The sequence below is a fragment of the Syngnathus acus genome, chromosome 13 (assembly GCF_901709675.1).
Source record: "Syngnathus acus chromosome 13, fSynAcu1.2, whole genome shotgun sequence".
Lineage (NCBI taxonomy): Eukaryota > Metazoa > Chordata > Actinopteri > Syngnathiformes > Syngnathidae > Syngnathus > Syngnathus acus.
Genome location: NC_051098.1, coordinates 6,807,513 through 6,829,631, shown reverse-complemented (window position 1 = coordinate 6,829,631; position 22,119 = coordinate 6,807,513). Strand labels below are relative to the sequence as shown.

At 41.2% G+C, this 22,119-nt stretch overlaps 3 protein-coding genes across 13 annotated transcripts; 1 reads left to right on the top strand and 2 right to left on the bottom strand.

The window, feature by feature from the left end:
• The first annotated feature begins 12 nt into the window (after positions 1-12).
• Positions 13-8,512, top strand: npat (nuclear protein, ataxia-telangiectasia locus). Its single transcript, XM_037267969.1, has 17 exons — positions 13-201; positions 411-529; positions 624-684; positions 763-835; positions 1,098-1,138; positions 1,807-2,043; positions 2,115-2,190; positions 2,300-2,423; positions 2,512-2,603; positions 2,713-2,794; positions 2,858-2,954; positions 3,058-3,171; positions 3,261-4,781; positions 4,846-4,946; positions 5,035-5,128; positions 5,801-7,086; positions 7,865-8,512. Exons 1-17 carry the CDS (start codon positions 165-167, stop codon positions 7,943-7,945), a joined length of 4,236 nt encoding a protein of 1,411 aa, XP_037123864.1. The 5' UTR covers positions 13-164; the 3' UTR covers positions 7,946-8,512.
• A 2,503-nt stretch (positions 8,513-11,015) lies between these two features.
• Positions 11,016-20,094, bottom strand: LOC119132590 (gastrula zinc finger protein XlCGF57.1-like). 11 transcript variants are annotated; one of them, XM_037267999.1, is made up of 5 exons: positions 19,936-20,085; positions 14,049-14,154; positions 13,964-13,985; positions 13,138-13,800; positions 11,016-12,885 (listed from the first exon to the last, which is right to left on the bottom strand). In XM_037267999.1, exons 2-5 carry the CDS (start codon positions 14,127-14,129, stop codon positions 11,798-11,800), a joined length of 1,854 nt encoding a protein of 617 aa, XP_037123894.1. In that variant the 5' UTR covers positions 14,130-14,154; positions 19,936-20,085; the 3' UTR covers positions 11,016-11,797. The 11 variants fall into 11 exon arrangements, with proteins under 11 accessions (XP_037123894.1, XP_037123888.1, XP_037123885.1 ...); XM_037267993.1 differs by lacking the exon at positions 14,049-14,154 and adding an exon at positions 19,490-19,595 and having other exon boundaries at positions 11,016-13,800; positions 13,964-13,982; positions 19,936-20,094; XM_037267990.1 differs by having other exon boundaries at positions 11,016-13,800; positions 19,936-20,086.
• LOC119132213 (gastrula zinc finger protein XlCGF7.1-like) lies at positions 16,580-18,138 on the bottom strand. Its single transcript, XM_037267275.1, has 2 exons — positions 18,135-18,138; positions 16,580-17,883 (listed from the first exon to the last, which is right to left on the bottom strand). The coding sequence occupies exons 1-2, from the start codon at positions 18,136-18,138 to the stop codon at positions 16,979-16,981; spliced, it is 909 nt and encodes a 302-aa protein (XP_037123170.1). The 3' UTR covers positions 16,580-16,978.
• Positions 20,095-22,119: the final 2,025 nt, after the last annotated feature.

The window sequence follows — 22,119 nt, the reverse complement described above, 5'->3', positions numbered from 1 at the left end:
GACTTCCGGGTCCAATGAGCTTGAGTTCCCCGCCTTTTGAGTACAACGCCTTCCCAACAATACAGATGAAGTCTAAAGTTGGACGTTATAAAGCATCTTTCGTAGTGGACATGTGAATGAAGTACTGGAGGCGATTTACTCTTTGAAGCAATCTGCTGGCAGCCATGTTGCTGCCATCTGACGTCGCTCGTCTCGTTCTGGGTAGGTCTGATCAGAACGAACGAACAAGTTGTAGCTGTAGCATTAGCCAACATAATTATAAACACAAACAGGGTTGTCAAAAGCTTTCGCGCGTCAGCTGGGCTTTACAGAACTAACAAGTGTAAAACAATGTTCAACGTAGCGTTTTGTTTTGTTTTGGGGGGGATTCTGTTGTGTCCAACTGTTAAAATATCGTTTTCTGTCATCAGGCTATCTTCAGGAAGAAGGTCTCTCCGCTACAAGCCAAGCATTCATTCAGGAGAGCCCAAACCTGAAAGAATATGCAGAACACACCATGGGAGATGGAGCTCTCCCTGCTTGTGTTTTCGTAAGTTGCATGCATCTATACAGCCATGAAGATAAAACAAGTTGAAATTAGATACGCTGTACATCTCACCATGTCTGTTATCTCTTCTCCGTAGTCTGTCTTTGGAAAGGGACTAACAACGATTTTAAATGAGTATATGGCTGCAAAAGCAAAAGGTATTCATGCCACCTTTAATATAACCAGGTAATGTGTCATGTTTTATTCTCCTAATTTCCCATTTGATGTTTTTACAGAGACTTGCCATGAAGTACCTGCTATGTTGACATCATTGTGGAAAAAGCTGGATTTTACGCTCAAACAAATCAAGTAATACAAATTATTACCAGAGTATGGGTGGTTAGCAGTCAGCCTTGTTCCAGTGTGGTTTTGAATGTTCTTTCCGTGCTTGTGATGACATTCTGAACTTCATCCCACAACCATAAAACATGCTAAGTTTACTGGAGATTCGGAATTGCCTTGTCCAAGAAAAGCAGTTCAGAAAATGCATGGAGGATGGGGTTTATGATATTGTATTTATGGTTTATGATATCATCTTCCTCAAAACATAAACATTTTATCTTTTTCTCAGGTCCTTACAGAGTTCTCCAGCTATCGCAGCAAGTCAGAGAGGTGAGTAGCTAAAAATAGAATGGAGATTTCTCGACGCTTTGCATATACTCTCGAACACAATCTATTTTAGAACACTATACCCCCTCCGTTTTCCACTTCCTAAGGAATTTTCCCAAAGGATACAATAGAAATTGAAATTATGTGTTCCAGCATCAAACATTTTGTCTCAGAATTTATTTTACTTGGGAAGTATCATTCTTACCTGTTATTCAAATGAAAAAAGTAAGATGATCACTCTGTCATAAATTAAATAAAATCAAACTTTGGATTTAGAAGATTAATGTTGACAAAAGTGTGGTGTCGAGAAGGAACTTCTGAAAGCAAGCCAGATTGGTACATTGCACTCTTTAACACTCTTAATCATACAAATGTTTAAAAAACAGTCATACAATAAATTTGGTACTAATAGTAATTGAAAATAGCTGAATGGTGTCAATTCAGATTTTCTTGTATGTGTAATGGTGTTTTAGTTATTGCTGCTGCTTTAGCTGCTTGTCACACTACCACTAGTAAAGTATTTCATAAGCTCCATTGCCAGTAGCCATTGTGCTGAGATCCTGTGTTTGTCATCCTAAAATGATCCAAGAATGGTGTGATTGATTATTTAAACAAATTTTAAGCTCAGACCTAAACTAAACAGTTATGTAAATGGTCTTTTTCCATAATAGCACGTTCACGCATTGGACTGGCAAACTTGGCGAAACAACGAGGTTTGACGATGACTTCAACGAGCAGTCTTGTATGTTCTTCGGAAGCATCCTTAATCAGCAGCCCGGCACTCAGCACACAGAGTACGCTCAACCACTCCATCCCTGTGAGCTATAGTTCTCCCCAAATCAGAGCCCCTCCGGGTACTGCAACGGCTCAGCAATTCCATGATATTAGCCAATCACTCAATATACAGAGTAAGTATCTCATAGCGTCTTGGTATGTAAGGAAAAAATAAACAATATATGACCATGCTTGTCTCTTTCAGGAGATTGCCCTATACAGATAATAGTTTCAGAACAGCGACCAAATCCTGGACCAATGTCTCCTGGGCGACGGAAATGGTAAGGAGAGCTGTTATATTTATATGCACACTGACAAAATACTCTGATGTTTTTAAATAGAAAGATGTATTAGTCCATTAAACACCACAATCATGTGTTCTGCCCTAAGGGACACTCCAAGGAAAAGGAGCACTGCTCTGGGGTGCTCCAGTGGTCCTGGAAAGTCGAGTACACCTGCCAGCAACGTTACTGCTGAACCACAACCTGAAGAAGTCGTTGATGAGAACTTCCCTGTAAGTATATGTGCATTCCGCTTTTAACAGGAATAATGAGACAGATAGTTGTACAACTGCAAATTTCACACCAAATGTATGTCCACAGCAACTTGTGATACAAAGTGCTCGTGATAAGATTCTGGGAGACCGGTCATTACAGGAAAAACTTGCTGAAAATATCAACAAAATTCTTGCAAAGTAAGTGTTAGTTGTTTTTTTTAAAAATGTCAATACTGGTTTTCAATGTAATGTGACACATATTAAAATGCATACAATATTTTCTTCTTGTTTTCCCGTCAATCTTTAGTGAACCAACTCCCCAAACAGTAAAGGCCCCATCAAGTTCAATAGAAGAGGACCAGTCAATTGATGAGATCCTGGGATTACAGGTGCTCAGTCTCTGTCCTTAAATAAATCATATATTTAATATTAACCTGATTATTTTTATTCAGGGAGAAATACATATGAGTGAGGATGCAATTCATGATATTTTGGAGCAAACGGAATCGGACCCCGCATTTCAGGCCCTGTTTGACCTCTTTGACTACAGTAAATATACATTGTTGTCTTTGTTTTGACTGGAGTAAAACATTTCAATATATGGCATGGCTCTTCTTATTTACGAATGCATAACGCTGATTTTCCTTTGCAGATAAAGCACGAACTGATGGAGAACCAGGAAATATGGATATGGACAATAAGACAGGAGAGAATGATAATGCCGGACCACCATCTACAGTCGGGCAGCTTCAGAGTAACAATCCAGGTACGACGGTCAACTAATTTCAGAGCTGAACTTAAAATCCATCAGGTAACGACTAAGATGAATCATTTTGTACTCTTGTCATCTAACAGGCACCACAGTGCAAGAGACATCAGATTTAACAGCGGCAACGGTGAAGAACAAACCTATCCAAGAACGCAAGACCAGAAAATCAAACACTCTGTTGAAGAAGAGTGTAATCGGGCCCAGCAGTAGATCATCCCAGTCAGACAACAGTACTGAAAATGAAAAAGAAAAAGCTTCACTCTTTAGTAATACTGTTGATGCATCACCAATGGATATTGACAGCACAGTGGATACTTCAGCTATCATGGAGCATACACCCACTCTTGGAGAACTGTGTGTCACTAAAGACAACGTACCCACCACTATGTCCCTCATGGACTCAACAGCTGTCCTTTCATCGAAAGCCACTCCTACTCAAAGGGGAAGTAAACAAGAACAAGGCTCTCGAGTTGAATCCTTGGCATCTTTATCTTCGCAGGGTGATGAGCCTGTGTTTTTGTCTCCTGATCAAGTTAAGATGAGTGGAAACCCCTCTCTTACTTCAGTTGCAATCAACGGCGGAGCAATTCAGCCTCCGATGAATCTCTCAGTAACGCCTCAGTCATCCATGAGCTCATTTTCTTCCGCAGACTCCACTGTTGCTAACAACACTGTAACAAATATAGTAACAGCTTGTCCCCAGCTATCTTCCTCTCTCAGCACACCTCATACAGGTATACTTGACTCATCCACTTTTACATCCGCCACATCCCCAATCTCTGGAATGCTCGGCGCTGCTCAATCTAGCTTGGCCACCTGCGATAACAACGCCCCAAGAAAAGATATGACAGATTCCAATAATGTGGTTTCTTTGAAGATCATCATCAGTGATAACCCCGATGACATTTCCTCAAGTGATACAGCTTTGAATCAGGCAATTTCCAGTATTGCTACAGAAAAGCTCCCCACAATCTACCTTTCTTCACCCGCCAAGTCCCCTCGAGAACCTGGCACACCAAGAGGCACTAACTTGGATGAAGCCGCACTGGCGGTGCATGGCTTACAAAGCTCAGAGGCACTTGCTAATTCCCCTTCCAGAGCTGGGCCACTTCTCCCATTTCATCAGTTGACCCCAGCAACACAAACACAACTGGCGAATTCAGCTAGTAGAGCCGGAGCACTCGTTCCATTTCATCAGGTCACATCAGCAACACCTAGTAGAGCCGGAGCACTAGTTCCATTTCATCAAGTAACGTCAGCGACACCTAGTAGAGCAGGAGCACTCGGTCCATTTGATCAGTTAACAGCAACAACACAAACACAGCAAGCTCATTCACCTAGTAGAGTTGGAGCGCTAGTTTCTTCTCATCCGTTACCGACGACGACACAAACGCAGCAAAGCTACATTATTCAGCTACCCTTGGACACTGCTAACCCTGCGCTTCAAGGAGCGGGTACTAGCTATTTCCTCATGACGGAACCCCTGACAGCAGATACTTCAAGCAGACAGGTGCAGGTGCCTGCAGGTTCCTCAAAAGTACCTCTTTTGCCCCAAAACGGCCATTATAGTGTTTCAGCAGCAACTCCTGCACAAAGCCTTGTCACTGGTAAGATCCGTTATCATTTTTATCAGCTGCATTAGCGAGTGCTGATATTAAAAATTCTTCACAGGGTCACCACTCATCTTGCCATCACCTGCTAAGCCTATGATACTTCCTGTCTCTGTTGTGGGGCAGAATGCGACTGGAAATGTCCAGATGGTGGCTAATCAGGTCAAAGAATATCTTCTGACTTCTATTCATTCTGCTCAGGACACTTAAGTGAATGATGAGAGTATTGATTGGGAGTGTTGCTTCACAGGGTGTTGGAATACCAAACCTAGTGCCAATGCAGCACACCGTAACTTTGGATCCCAAACTTTCGATGGTTGCTGGTAACCAGCCCACAACTGGTGGTAAGTACTAGCTGTCTTCTTTGGCAAACAGATAGATGGTAGTGATATACAGTACATTGATTTCAGAATGGTTCTGAACCTCCATATGTTTGAAAAATAGCTTATCACCGTACCTGCTCACCGCAGCTATAATCGACGCTTTTCCATCAGTGAAAACCGGGATGATAGACTACCGCATACTCTCGGTTCGGCACAAATGTTTTCTTTTGTTTTGTTAAGGTTTGGGCTTTAAAAAAAATCTATAATTTTTTTGTTGTATTTTTGCAATGCATTTCACTGGAAAGAGACTTTTTTTTTTTTTTTTTTTTACATGATCTAAGACCGAAATCAATATGGGATCAGGATACCTCTTGTACTACGTACTCCAACTACTGTCACTGCAGTGTTTTGGTTCCTTTTAGGGTGTTGTTTGGCATGCTGAGAAGCACGCCTGGATGGTTGTTCATTGTCTGAACAGCCAATTGCCGTGTTATAACATTTGGAGGAACATGACCAGAAATGCAACAGTATTTTAACTCTGTTGCAGAGCATTTCGTCTTATTTGTCCTCTGGACAAATAATAATGTTTGAGCACCCCAAACTGAGGTGACTAAAGTTTAGCTGGCGCGGTATTGCACAGTGGATAAGCAGAATGCATGCTCATTTCTCTGACCTAATTTCTGTGTATTCTAGGAATTATGCTCAATGAAGTCACACAGAATTTGCACAATGCAAATCAGCATCACGAATCAAAGGATTCTGGTTCCAGCCATAAGAGAATTTTATGTTTTGAGTCATCTACCAAAATTCAACCAACAACTTCTAAACCAACAACGGCCACCTCTTCAGCTGGGAATGTGTCAACGTCACTGTGTGTCACGCAGTCTAAAAAAGGTCGTTCACAAACGACCCGCTGTACAAGGCCCACTATCCTCGGTGGCAATAAGCACAAACGGAGAGTCGAGACCGTGAGGTGCTCGTCAGATCCCAAAATTGGTGGGAATTTGGATACGAATTTTCCTTCACAACAACAAAATTGCGATGCGAACACCCCACATCAAAAACCTCAAATTGCAAGTGGGAGCAGAGTCGATGTGTCTCAGACTGAGTCAATAAAAAGCTCAGAGCCAAGAAACAAATTGAAATCTACAGCAGGGAAACACAGTCCTAATGAAGTTGAGGTGAGTGATGGAACTAAGCCAAAGTATGATAGCTCAGAATCGTCGTCATCCGATTCTGCACTCAAATCGGGCAGTAAAAAAAAAGTTGACAGCAACAAGAAAGAGCCTGCGGAACAAACAGACGAGACCATGCATACTCCGCGCCAACCAAATGTGATAGCCGATAAAGAAAACAAAACGATGGGTTGCTCGCCAGTGCAGCAGCAGCCGGCCACTCACACGCCAGCAGACATAGCACCTCCAGATGTCACACCTACGTCAAGTTCCCAATCCACAGCTGCAAAAATTCCCTCAAAGACCATCTCTCTGGCCACAAAGGCAGCTGAGCTTCTGCAGAACATTCAAGGGCTGAACTCTCCTCCCAGACCTGCTAAGAGATTACCGGTAGGACTCAACAGCCCAGATCTTACTGGTCCACGAACCCCAGGGACTGGTGGTAACCCAGAAGAGTCGATGAAAAGTCCAAGGACTCCCTTGCAACAGAAGAAGGGTAAAGATGCGGAGGGAACACCTAAGAATCTTCTTCCCCATAACACCCCAGACGTCCCGACCTGCAGCCCCGCCAGTGAGACCGGCAGTGAAAACAGCATCAATATGGCTGCTCACACGCTAATGATCCTGTCTCGTGCCGCCATCGCCAGGACTGGCACTCCACTCAAGAACAGTTTGCGCCAAGAGGCAGGCGAAAAGTCTCCTGCAAACTTGGAGAATTCCAAGAAACGGAAGCAGTCCCCTTCCACAGCAACCCCCCCTGTTAAGAAATCTTTAAAGCAATCTCCCACTAAAAAGCAAAAAAAGGTAAGGCACGTCTACTTGGTATTATTTTAATGGATTTTCACATTTAGTTTTAAGTAGCCTCTTAAATAGATGGTCTTTCTGTCATAACTTGAAATTTTAGTCCTGCCATTTCAAGCGGAGTCAATGACAGAAAAATCCAGACTGCCTCCAGGTGGTGCAAGACCACATCAGAAGATTCTGGCTGTTCTCTGTAATATCTTGACTTAAAAAAGATTAAAAAGATTAAAGTCCCAATGATCGTCACACACACACCTGGGTGTGGTGAAATTTGTCCTCTGCATTTAACCCATCCCCGTGTGATTTGAATCCATCCCCTGGGGGAGAGGGGAGCAGTGAGCAGCAGCGGTGCCGCGCTCGGGAATCAGTTGGTGATCTAACCCCCCAATTCCAACCCTTAATGCTGAGTGCCAAGCAGGGAGGCAATGGGTCCCATTTTTATAGTCTTTGGTATGACCCGGCCGGGGTTTGAACCCACAACCTTCCAGTCTCAGGGCGGACACTGAGCTGGTAAACAGTATTTGGTTAATAAATGATCACTTGGCAAATGAGAAAGAAAGTCAAGAACAAAAAGGCCACGCACGAACAAGCAAGTATATAACACTATAACTATTTAGTTTGTTACTATGGTTTTGAATTTTTTATTTATTTTTATCAGAAGACTGACAGGCAAAAATTGCATGTTCTTTTTCTCTTGTTATTAATGGCTGTTTGATGTAACCTTGGAAAAGATTTTTTTTTTAATTCTCATCTAATTCCCACTCTGTTTTCAATCCTGCAGCAAAAGAAAAACCTCATAAATTGTTTCCCACATGACTTGGATGTGGATAAGTTCCTTTCTTCACTTCACTACGATGAATAAAAGCGGAACGGGAAACGGCTGCTATAACATGAACTACTTGAGTTACGTCCAGGAATAGAACAAGCCATCTGGTTCATTCGTATAACCTAAACTTACATCTTGTCAATTGAAATCAATCTGTTTTGCTCAATTAGGCTTTATTTTTACCAGTATTGTTGACTTGCAGCAGTTGAGCAGACATGGCACTTTTTTTTTTCCATCATCACGCTTGTTTATGATTATGATACTGTTTAGCAGCAGTACTTGTATCACTTTGTATCGTTGTTTGTTCTCAAGGATGGTTCAGCATTTCTTTGGTCAATATTTGACTCCGGTTTGATGAAACCAACTGACAGTTAAACATGTTGCTGTGTACAAATACATTTTGTAATGTGTTTTCCAATAAATGTATTAATCGGTTTGAATTTGATTGTTTTATCTTAAAAACGGATGTAAATGAAAAATATGAAATGGAAATGAAACATTTTAGAATGTAAAGTTTGGGAGCAAAAATACAGTATATCTCGAGCCTGTGACATTAACTGATTGTATTTTTGCTGCGCAATAAAGTTGGCTTGCAGGTTTTTATTTTGTGTGTGATGACAAATGTTAGAACATGTTTTTAAATACACTGGATTTTTTTGTTGTTGTTCTTTGCTGTCTTAATCTAAATTGCAATGTGCTGCGGTTGGTTGATAAATATGGCAAGCAGTGACTGGGTCATTAAAAATTAGCTAAAGGATCTAGTTAAAGATGACACTCGCTGAGATGCTGGCAGACATACGTTTTTGTTTTTTTTTAGTTTTATGTTCTCTTGATCAAATGTAGATGCCCCTTTGACAAGACAAAAACTGTCAGTAGACGATCATTGACCGCCAGTTGAACAATGTGTTATTTGAGAAAAACAAACTAAGAACAGTAGAATTTGAACACCCACCCAAAATCCATATTGCTTAATTCTGGGTGCATTTGTTAAAAAATACAATAAACATGTTTTAGATCTTATTTTACAATTAAACTCTTACCTCCTACATACCAGAGGGCCATGGCTTTGCAACAACAATGGATCCAGGTTTCAGGATGACAGCAGTTGAGAACCACTCAAGTCAAGCACCTGACTGACTCACATTAAAGATACTTACCCAATGAGAGACACCATTTGTTCCACAATGTGCTTGCTGAAAGGTGATAACAAACAGCTTCTGTTGACAAATACAAAAATATGCTATGAAGCAGGAGAATACACCTTGCGACATTGAACTTTTGTATGACATCAGACCAAGGCTGAAATTGACAACAGATCTATCGATGTTTACTCATTACAAAATCTAAATTAGTGGGGGGCAGACTGCAATATTCTTCTCCACTCATGAAAGTGATCAACATTTGAAAGTGTGACCCCCTGGACAATTCTAGACAGGATATGACTTGTAATGTCCTCCAGGTTCAAAGCATACACACAGACAAATAAAGCCTCAAACCATTCAAAGCATTTTAGTAGGCTAAACTTTCTTCAATAATGTCCACTTTACATCGTCTTGAATCCCCTGCTGTGTGACAGGACCCTTTGTCAGTAATTTGTGATGGTGAGGTCACTGTCTGGTACCACCCAGGGATGGAAAGATATAAGATGATAAGACTCACATATGGAGTCAATCAAAGACTTATCAGCCATTTGTGGAGAAGACTGAAAAATGATCTCTTTAATTGGCAAGCTTCTGGCTTCTTTTTTATCTGTTTTTACTGTTATACATCCTTTATTCCTGTCTTAGTTTTTTATCCACTGTGGGTCATGATTACAGCACAATTAGTGTTTTATTTTGGTAGAAGTTGGCATCTACTTGCCAGCTTCTGACCAGGTTGAATGGAGGGACAAACCTGTATGTGCATCTTAATGATGGCTTTCCCAATGAGCGTGGCCCCAAAGAAGGAACCAGGAAGTGTCCACACGTGATTCCCGCCAAGTCAAAAAGTGGATTTGGGATCTAAAAGGACAGATATCAAATAGTATGAAAATTGTCCCCTACATAATGGTAAAAAAATACAAAAGCATTAACACAAATCTTTCCTACCGAAGCACAAGCCAAGATCCCAAAGAATCCCACTTTCTGCACCATGTGTTGGACTCCCATTTTTGCTCTGGTGACAAAATCCTGAAAGAGGAAAGAAGAAATTGTACAAAACTAAGTTACAACTTTGCTGTAACCAGATGTGTTCAATTCTCCTCGGGTGTGCCACTCTTCATAATAACGTATAATAAATGGCAATTTAAAAACGGTATGCTGATTCGGATTCAGGACAAATGTAGTAAACAAAATCTTTTTTTCCAACTTCACAATATCAATGCGAGTAAAATAGGGTGATTTAACCATTTGCTTTTTTTTCTAAACTTTGTGTATGGCAATGCAAAAAAAAGTTAGTTTCAGTTGGAATAATGCTAAAATAGTTACATTTAATATACATGTCGTATTTGTGTTTAATTTTTCCATTTTACTATACAAAATGGAATACGTTTCAAAATATTTTCACCCGCTTGTGCGTCATTGATGCTTTATCCAAGCGCGGTCTTGTCATCGTCGCTTTACTTCCTGGTACGTAATGATGACGTCATTTGAGAGAGGTCCCGGACGCTCTCTAGCGAAGGACCGTGGGACGTTTAATATTGTTGTTGCCCTGCAAACAAACCAACATTGCGCGCAAACAAAACAATTTTGTGCAAGTTCTAAAAATAAAAAACTCAAATCTATTTTAATGGCATACTAGCGTGCGATTGTCGTGCCTGTTGTTTAACACTAGTGTTGACTAGCCAGAAAGCTTGAAGCCGCATGTGCGTCATTGATGCCAGATGAAGCCTTGAAGCTTTCCATCCATGTGCTTCACAAAAAAAGTTAAGCTTGTGAGGTTTCATACGCACACTGGCGGCCAAAGCCTTCATTGTCCAAATTAGGTCTGGTATTTGATCTGTTTGATTATTTTGAAGTTAATGTCGTGGTATTAAATGAACTAATGATGTGCTGTTTATGATACTTACCCTGCCTGTGTCGTAAAATGTTGGGAATTGCTCGCATCTCATGGATCTCCATGACGCGTGTCATCTTTCGTCATTAATATCATTCTACATAATGCCATATGATTCAATACTTCTCCACATGATTCCACATTGTTCAACGTCATTCCGTATCATTCACTCATTTTATTTCATGAATCTAAGGCATTCCACATGCTTTCATAGTTTGTCCTTCAGCATTTCTACACAAATTGCTTCATCTACTTTTACTGCAAAATGAAAAGAATTGGCCTCACTTTTGGAGGAGAGTTTTAATCATTGTGCATGAACATGAAAAGCTGAAAAAAATAAAACCTTAAACACAAATAGAAACTAAGCAACTTGCCCGGAATATGAATTAAAATTAATTACAGTTAAAATCCACAACTAAACACAAAGTAAACATCAAGTATAATGAAAACTACAAAACTATTATAATCCTGAGACCAGTTAACTAGGTATTTTATCATCGATGCAAAAACCCATGAACGAACAGAAGGTGAAAACTTCACGGATCATTGCTCATCTCCCCAACACACTCGGAATTCTCATGAGAGACTCTGGCAAGTGACTGAGCAGGCAACAGGGTTCTCGCCAGTGTGGATTCTTGTATGACCTTTTAAGCTTCTCTTCGCTGAAAAACTTTGGCCACAAACTGAGCATGAAAAAGGTTTCTCACCAGTGTGGATTCTTGTATGAATTTCTAAGGTTCCCTTATGACCGAACTTTAGGCCACAAACTGAGCATGAAAAAGGTTTCTCGCCAGTGTGGATTCTTGTATGAATTTCTAAGGTTCTCTTCTCAGAGAATCTTTGGCCACAAACTGATCATGAAAAAGGTTTCTCGCCAGTGTGGATTCTTGTATGAGTTTTTAAGGTTCTCTTCTCAGAGAATCTTTGGCCACAAACTGAGCATGAAAAAGGTTTCTCGCCACTGTGGATTCTTGTATGAATTTCTAAGGTTCCCTTCTCAAAGAATCTTTGGCCACAAACTGAGCATGAAAAAGGTTTCTCGCCAGTGTGGATTCTTGTATGAATTTTGAAGTGTCCCTTCTGACCGAACTTTTGGCCACAAACTGAGCATGAAAAAGGTTTCTCGCCAGTGTGGATTCTTGTATGAATTTTTAAGTGTCCCTTCTGACCGAACTTTTGGCCACAAACTGAGCATGAAAAAGGTTTCTCGCCAGTGTGGATTCTTGTATGAATTTCTAAGTTTCTCTTCTCAGAGAATCTTTGGCCACAAACTGAGCATGAAAAAGGTTTCTCGCCAGTGTGGATTCTTGTATGAGTTTTTAAGGTTCTCTTCTCAGAGAATTTTTGGCCACAAACTGAGCATGAAAAAGGTTTCTCGCCAGTGTGGATTCTTGTATGAATTTCTAAGGTTCCCTTCTCAAAGAATCTTTGGCCACAAACTGAGCATGAAAAAGGTTTCTCGCCAGTGTGGATTCTTGTATGAGTTTTTAAGGTTCTCTTCTCAGAGAATCTTTGGCCACAAACTGAGCATGAAAAAGGTTTCTCGCCAGTGTGGATTCTTGTATGAATTTTTAAGTGTTCCTTCTGACTGAACTTTTGGCCACAAACTGAGCATGAAAAAGGTTTCTCGCCAGTGTGGATTCTTGTATGAATTTTTAAGTGTCCCTTCTGACCGAACTTTTGGCCACAAACTGAGCATGAAAAAGGTTTCTCGCCAGTGTGGATTCTTGTATGAATTTTTAAGGTTCTCTTCTCAGAGAATCTTTGGCCACAAACTGAGCATGAAAAAGGTTTCTCGCCAGTGTGGATTCTTGTATGAGTTTTTAAGTTTCTCTTCTCAGAGAATCTTTGGCCACAAACTGAGCATGAAAAAGGTTTCTCGCCAGTGTGGATTCTTGTATGAATTTCTAAGGTTCCCTTCTCAAAGAATCTTTGGCCACAAACTGAGCATGAAAAAGGTTTCTCGCCACTGTGGATTATTGTATGATTTTCTAAGGTTCCCTTACGACCGAACTTTAGGCCACAAACTGAGCATGAAAAAGGTTTCTCGCCAGTGTGGATTCTTGTATGATTTTTTAAGTGTACCTTCTGACCGAACTTTTGGCCACAAACTGAGCATGAAAAAGGTTTCTCGCCAGTGTGGATTCTTGTGTGCGTATTTAAGTTTTGCCTCTGACTGAATATTTCGCCACAAACTGAGCATGAAAAAGGTTTCTCGCCAGTGTGGATTCTTGTGTGCGTTTTTAAAGTGTCCCTCCGAGTGAAATTTTGGCCACAATCTAAGCAGGAAAAGTTTTTCTTTCTTGTATGCATTCTCATGTGTTGTTTCAAACTACTGCTATGAGCAAAAAAAATTCCACACTGAGAACATTGTCTGTGTTTGTTTTGAGACTCATCATCATCAGCAGCAGCAGCACCAACAGCAGCAGCAGGAACATGTGACGACACGTCATCACTGTCTGATGATGGAGCTGCTTGTGATCCCCCACAGTGGTCTCCATTACCTTCTCTGGTCATTTGTTGACTTGAGCTGCAGCTTGGAGGCTCTGCCCCGTTGCTCACCTCATGTTGACCCTCATCTAAACTCTTCAAATGGACAGTCAATGGCATCTTGCAGGCATCCTCCTCCTCTTCCTTTTTAATATCATAGGAGTCTTCTCTCTCGTTTTTAATGTCGCAGGAGTCCTCTCTCTCCTCTTTATTACAAGGCCGCTTCGGATCTTCCTCCTCTTTTACAGTGCAAAGAAACTTCTGCTCCATTTGTTCATTGAAGTGCTGGAGCTCTTTGGCCACATCTTCCTCTTTAATGCGAGTGCGCTCTGGCTCCTCCTGCTTAGGACCAATAGCTTCACTGATGTCTGCAAAACAAGACAAACACACATGAAAGTTACAGTTGAAGAGAAACTGGTCAAACCTACACAAGGACTTTTTCAATTTGCCTATCACACAGGATTTTGATCAAATTCTACCAACAATAAACACTGGAAGAGGATTCATAACAGAAAATAGCCATGTACTGACCTGCTCTGTGCAACACAACCTTGTCAGAGAATATTTGGCCACAAACTGAGCATGAAAAAGATTTCTCACCAGTGTGGATTCCTATATGCTGCAGCCAAAGAGCTTCCGGTCGTTGACGACTACGGTCCTTTTCCTCCAAGTACGTTGCTGTGGTCCCTTCAAACATTTTCTCGCTGCAACCACTGTCCGGTCTAAACTAACACACTAAAACAATGAGAAGTGTTAGAATAATTAGTTTTGCAGAAGTGCTGGTCGGCCTGAACCGAAGGTCACATATCTTCACTCAAGCCAACATATCTGTCTAGCTTTAGGGAGTCCTTATACTCCCTTCCTTTTCTTATCTGTGAGAGGTCCTCACTAGTTATGAACAGAACGCCTTTGTTCTTTGTTTAGTTCAAGAGAAGTGTACCGTAAATTCCGGACTATAAACCGCACCAGCTAAAATTGGGGGATATTTTATTTTTTTTTCTTATATAAGCCGCACCGGACTATAAGCCGCACGTGCACACGCGTTTTTTACAAGGAAAGACCGTTCACAGAAAGCCTTTTTAAAGTTTTAATAACATACTTTAACATGTCTTTCTAAACATTGCCTGTGACGCAGCAGTAGAACCGCAGCAACACGGAAGTGTGCACGCGAGTTATTAACAAAGAAAGACTGGACACAGAAAGCTTTTTTAAAGTTTTAATAACATACCTTAACATTTCTTTCCAAACACTGCCCGTGATGCGGCAGTAATACCGCAGCAACACGGAAGTAACACAAGACTAATAGAGCTGGATTCACTGGCGTAGCCAAGCCGGGGCGAGCCGGTTAAGAAAAATCGAGCTTTTTCGATTCTTCATTTTCATGCCGTTTTTTTCTTTCGGTCTTGCGCGAATGTGCTTGCGCTATTCTATGTGCGCGATGTTATCCATTCACCGTTTGCCTCCCGGACCCGGATGTTGTTTTAGCGATCAGCGAACGGCGTGGGTGATGTTCGATTTTTTTTCCTGTGGGCGCGCGCCCCTACTGGAAAGATTCCTGGCTACGCCACTGGCTGGATTAAAAAAAACATACCCAGTAGAAGTCACTGAGACGCGGCGGTAACACAGCAGCAACACGGTAGTACAGCACCAACAGGGCTCGTTAAAAAACATACCAGTAAAAGTAAAAAAAGAGCTTCATCGTGTTCATCTTCCTCCTGTGCACTGAAACCATCGAAGTCTTCCTCCTCAGCGTCCGATTGGAATAGCGTTAGATATCCTTCGCCTCACACTTTCTCAGTCTCTCTTTCGTCGTCGCTTTTATGCATTTCTTCGAGTGTGATGAGGGTCTGTTCATGCTAATTTTATTCATGCACGAAGCGCTAAATTACATTAAACTAGCGAGCGACACGTATAGCTCCAGAGTAGACGGGACCACGAAATAAAGAAAAAGGGTGACGCAACAAATGTCATCAACATCGACTGCCTTTAGCTTAAAAGCGGCATCATATGCATTTCTTTTGTCCCCCATAATGACGGTTTGTGTATAAAAGCTCCCTTTCAGTAATGTCCGTCTTGATCTCGTTCTGTCTCTTCTTCGTGTGAATTATACGCCTATCAAAACACAAACTAGCACGTCTTCTTCGGCGCATTATCTCTTCTTCGTCTGTCTCGCTCTTGCTTCCTGCTAGAGCGCCCCGGAGGCCGTAAAAATCCATAAATACGACTCGCCGCGCCGCCATTTAAGCTCTATTTCCCTCTTTGACAGCCAAATCGATTGCTTTTAACTTAAAAGCTGCATCAAATGCATTTCTTCGTGTGTTTTCCATGATGAGGGTGTGTGCATGATGCGCGAAGTGTTCAAAACACAAACTAGCACGTCTTCTTCGGCGCATTATCTCTTCTTCGTCTGTCTCGCTCTTGCTTCCTGCTAGAGCGCCCCCTGGAGGCCGTAAAAACCCATAAATACGCGGCGCCGCCATTTAAGCCTCGGGGTTCAAAGTAACCTTCTGAATAAAATGCATTAAAAGTTACGTTCATTACAACTTGTTTTTGGTGAGCAAAATGTCAGAAGAATTGAATTTAAATGCTGATTGATTGGGTTTTAATACAATGCAGATGGTCCAAACAGCGCCACTGCTTTGTGTAATCTCTCAGTCACATGGCAGAGTAAGAGAAAGGGTTTAGAGCCATTTGACGCAGGTCACCTAGCGTGCATTCCTACTAAAGCTCATAATAGTCACAAGCAACACAGCCAGAATAAGCAGCAGCCATTGTTGCTGCCCTGCAAACAAACCAACATTGTGCGCAAACAAAACAATTTTGTGCACGTTCAAAAAACAACAACTCAAATAGATTTTAATAGCATACTAGCGTGCGTTTGTCGTGCGTGTTGTTTAACACTAGTGTTGACTAGCCAGAAAGCTTGAAGCCGCATGTGCGTCATTGATGCCAGATGAAGCCTTGAAGCTTTCATCCATGTGCTTCGCAAAAAAAGTTAAGCATGTGAGGTTTCATACGCACACTGGCGACCAAAGCCTTCATTGTCCAAATTAGGTCTGGTATTTGATCTGTTTGTCATCTTTCGTCATTAATATCATTCTACATAATGCCATATAATTCAATACTTCTCCACATGATTCCACATTGTTCAACGTCATTCCGTATCATTCACTCATTTTATTTCATGAATCTAAGGCATTTCACATGCTTTCATAGTTTGTCATTCAGCATTTCTACACAAATTGCTTCATCTACTTTTACTGCAAAACGAAAAGAATTGGCCTCACTTTTGGAGGAGAGTTTTAATCATTGTGCATTGTGCATGAACATGAAAAGCTGAACAAAACTAAAACCTTAAACACGAATAGAAACTAAGCAACTTGCCCTGAATATGAATTAAAATTAATTACAGTTAAAATCCACAACTAAACACAAAGTAAACATCAAGTATAATGAAAACTACAAAACTATTACAATCCTGAGACCAGTTAACTAGGTATTTTAACATCGATGCAAAAACCCATGAACAAACAGAAGGTGAAAACTTCACGGATCATTGCTCATCTCCCCAACACACTCGGAATTCTCATGAGAGACTCTTTGGCAAGTGACTGAGCAGGCAACAGGGTTCTCGCCAGTGTGGATTCTTGTATGACCTTTTAAGCTTCTCTTCGCTGAAAAACTTTGGCCACAAACTGAGCATGAAAAAGGTTTCTCGCCAGTGTGGATTCTTGTATGAATTTTTAAGTGTCCCTTCTGACCGAACATTTGGCCACAAACTGAGCATGAAAAAGGTTTCTCGCCAGTGTGGATTCTTGTATGAATTTCTAAGTATCCCTTACGACCGAACTTTAGGCCACAAACTGAGCATGAAAAAGGTTTCTCGCCAGTGTGGATTCTTGTATGAATTTCTAAGTATCCCTTACGACCGAACTTTAGGCCACAAACTGAGCATGAAAAAGGTTTCTCACCAGTGTGGATTCTTGTATGAATTTTTAAGGTTCCCTTCTCAGAGAATCTTTGGCCACAAACTGAGCATGAAAAAGGTTTCTCCCCAGTGTGGATTCTTGTATGATTTTTTAAGTTTCCTTTCTCAGAGAATCTTTGGCCACAAACTGAGCATGAAAAAGGTTTCTCGCCAGTGTGGATTCTTGTGTGCGTTTTTAAAGTGTCCTTCCAAGAGAATTTTTGGCCACAAACTGAGCAAAAAAAAGGTTTCTCGCCAGTGTGGATTCTTGTGTGCGTTTTTAAATTGTCCCTCCGAGAGAACTTTTGGCCACAAACTGAGCATGAAAAAGGTTTCTCGCCAGTGTGGATCCTTGTATGAATTTTTAAGAGTCCCTTACGACCGAACATTTGGCCACAAACTGAGCATGAAAAAGGTTTCTCGCCAGTGTGGATTCTTGTATGAATTTTTAAGTATGCCTTCTGACCGAACTTTTGGCCACAAACTGAGCATGAAAAAGGTTTCTCGCCAGTGTGGATTCTTGTGTGCGTATTTAAATTTCCACTCTGAGAGAATTTTTGGCCGCAAACTGAGCATGAAAAAGGTTTCTCACCAGTGTGGATTCTTGTGTGCATTTTGAAATGTTCCCTCCGAAGAGGTTTTTGGCCACAATCTGAGCAGGAAAAGTTTTTCTTTTTTGTGTGCATTCTCATGTGTTGTTTCAAACTACTGCTTTGCCTGTGTTTCTTTAGAGACTCATCATCAGCAGCAGCAGAAACATTTGACAACACGTCACCACTATCTGATGGTGGAGCTGCTTGTGATCCCCCACAGTGGTCTCCATCACCTTCTCTGGTCATTTGTAGACTTGAGCTGCAGCTTGGAGGCTCCGCCCCTTTGCTCACCTCATGTTGACCCTCATCTAAACTCTTCAAATGGACACCAGTCAATGGTATCTTGCAGGCATCCTCCTCCTCTTCCTTTTTAATGTCATAGGAGTCTTCTCTCTCGTTTTTAATGTCGCAGGAGTCCTCTTCCTCCTCTTTATTACAAGGCTGCTCCGGCTCTTCCTCCTCTTTTACGGTGCAAAGAAACTTCTGCTCCATTCGTTCATTGAAGTGCTGGAGCTCTTTGGCCACATCTTCCTCTTTAATGCGAGTGCACTCTGGCTCCTCCTGCTTTGGACCAATAGCTTCACTGACGTCTGCAAAACAAGACAAACACACATGAAAATTACAGTTGAAGAGAAACTGGTCAAACCTGTACCTTTTTTTTTGGTTTTGGTATGGCGCCAATGTGAGTGGCAGCCTCACAGCAGTGTTCTCTCTTTTCCACTTTATTTCCTTCTTTTCTCCTTTTTCTTTCTGTCTTTTTGTCCATTCGGCGATGCTGGTGCCTTTTACCGCACCTCGGTATCGCTTCGGGTCGGATATTTTTTTTTCCCTGGGAAAAATCGGTCGAGACCGGCGTGACTCTACGACAGCTTCCCGCTTATTCGGCCGGTGCTGACCGGGTCCCTCGCCTTGGCCTCGCAGCCGCGACCCCTGTGGGGAGTCCACTCCCTCGTGCTCGTCGGAACCAACGACCTTTGCCGTGCTAGCCCCTGGTGACCATCTGCACGACTGGGTGCCCAGGACGCTGCTCACACGTTTGCCTGTTTTGTGATGTTTTCACCGATTCACGACTACGGTCCATTGGGAGCCATTGAACTTGACTGCCCTTACACCTGTTTATGGACCCCGTGGAGGCTATTTTGTGTGTTTTGGGGTGTTCTCTGATATTGAGGGGAGCTGGTTGGCCGCTGTTACTTTTTTCCTTTTGTCTTTTTGATTTGCATTGATGGCTTTTATCTTTCCCACTTACTGGCTTTCTTTGTGGCACCGTTGTGTGGCAGCCTTATGAGAGCCTATTGAGTTGCGCTCATGCCATCTGTGTGTCTTTTGTATACCCACTCTGTGGTATGAATACTGCTGGGGCCTGAATTTCCCCACCCCCGGGGATCAATAATTGATCAATCAATCAATGATTTTGATAGAATTCTATTAAAAATAAACAGAAGAGGATTCATAATAGAAAATAGACTTCTACTAACCTGCTCTGTACGACACAACATAAGGCTGCAGCCAAAGAGCTTCCGGTCGTTGACTACGGTCCTTTTCTTCCACATACTTTGCGGTGGTCCTTGTAGACATTTTCACACTGCAACCACTGTCAGGTCTAAGTAGGAACAGACATTAATTCACACACTGAAACAAAGAGAAGAAGACAACCAGTATTTATTTTACCCGCGAGTTTTAAAATCATCAGGAGCATGCCTGCCTGCAACCATCACTGCTAATCCTCGACTTTGAGTATTCCCACGGTACAGTATTACTCTTGGCACAGGCAAGATCCAACATTTGTCGAGGACAATCAAGCTAAATATCATAAAGTTAGCACTGTGGTAGCTACCATGCTAATAAACGCGGACCGCACTTCCGTACTGCAACCAAGTACTACAAATAACATTGCTAAAATGCTGCTAACATGATAACTTAGGTCCAGAGTCGTAACTTACCTCTTTCGTCGTTGCGGTTGTCGTGTAGCTAATGTTAGTGATTCGTCACATAAGTTGCGTGTTTATCTTATGCAGCCGAATGGAAGGCGATACGTTTCTGTTTGAGTGCTAAAACTAGTGTTGGCTCGCGAGTAAGTGATCCGTTCAAAAGGACGTATCTTTTCAGTGAACGAGAGTCAATGAATCATTTCCTGAAGTGATTCGTTCTTTTTACAGTTCATCGAGAGAATGGATCAGTGAGTGAACGAGTGGCTGGCTGACTTTCCCGTTCGCGAACGAGACAGTGAGTGAGCTGGCTTGCTGAGCATTAACGGATCAATAAGTGAACGTGTTGCGTCTCCTGGCGTGAGTGAACGTGAACAGTAGTTTTTAAACAACATGTGTATGCATATATACGCCTAAATATTGTTATCCAATATATCTACTGCAATTTCACATTAGATTACTGATTTGAAAGTTTATTATTATTATTATTATTATTTTATTTTAATAAACTTTTATTTAATTATTGTTTGAGTGTTTTATTGTGAATGACTTGCTAACAGAACAGTGTGGGGAGGGGATTCTTTTTAACGAATCGTTTGAGTGAACTGACTCTAAAGATTCAGTTCACTTAAGAACTGAAATGCACATCACTAATATAGACTGCCTCCAGGTGGTGCAAGACCACATCAGAAGATTCTGGCTGTTCTCTGTAAAATCCCGATTTAAAATATTAGGTTAAAAAATTATGACTTTGCAAATGAAAAAATAAGACAAGAACAAAAAGGCCACAAACAAACAAGGATATGGTTTTGCTTTTGGTGCCAGCAGTCACCCAAATACCACACGTTGGCACTATAACTAGTTTGTTACGATGTTTTTTTTTTTTTGACTGACAGGCAAAATATGCATGTTCTTTTTCTGTTGTTATTAATGGCTGTTTGATGTAACCTTGGAAAGGATTTTTTTTTAATTCTCATCTAATTCCCACTCTTTTTTCAATCCTGCAGCAAAAGAAAAACCTCATAAATTGTTTCCCACATGACTTGGGTGTGGATAAGTTCCTTTCTTCACTTCACTACGATGACTAAAAGTGGAACAGGAAACGGCTGCTATAATATGACCTACTTGAGTTACGTCCAGGAATAGAACAAGCCATCTGGTTCATTCGTATAACCTAACCTTACATCTTGTCAATTGAAATCAATCTGTTTTGCTCAATTAAGCTTTATTTTTACCAGTATTGTTGATTTGCAGCAGTTGAGGAGACATGGCACTTTTTTTCCATCACCACGCTTGTTTGTGATTATGATGCTGTTTAAGCGGTAGTTGTATTACTTTGTTCGTTCTCAAGGATGGATATTTGACTCCGGTTTGATGAAACCCACTGACAGTTGTTTGCTGTGTACAAATACATTTTGTAATGTGTTTTCCAATAATTGTATTAATTTGTTTGAATGTGATTGTTCTATCTTTAAAAATGTGATGTAAATGAGAATTATGAAATGGAAATGAACATTTTAGAATGTGAAGTTTGGGAGCAAAAATACAGTATATCTCGAGCCTGTGATGTTAACTGATTATATTTTTGCTGCGCAATAAAGTTGGCATTTGTTGCTTGCAGGTTTTTATTTTGTGTGTGATGACAAATGCTAAAACATCTGTTTTTAAATACACTGGAAATTTTTTGTTTGTTTGTTATTTGCTGTAGTCCTAATCTGAATTGGAATGTGCTGCGGTTGGTTGATAAATATAGCAAACAGTGATTGGGTCATTAAAAAATAGTTAAAGGATCTAGTTAAAGATGACACTCGCTGAGATGGACATTAGTATTTAGTTTTTGTTTTATGCACACTTGATCAAACGTAGATGCCCTTTCAACAAGACAAAAACTGTCAGTAGACGATCATTGACCGTCCGGCGAACAATGTGGACCTCCACCCTCCCCTCCCCTCTGAACGCCCCTGCTTTAGCCAACGTTCAAGCTTACAAGTCCACCCTGGCCTTACATCTCAAATCTTACTTTGTTAATCTGGCATCAAAGACATCATAGACCCATTTACAACAAATGAAAAGCAACTATTTTCATTGAGCACCGCAAATGAAATAAAGAGCAACTATTTTCCTTGAGCGCCGCAAAGCATCGTCGCTAGTGTCAATATAATTTTCACATTAAAAGCACAAAGCCGAGTGGACTTTTCT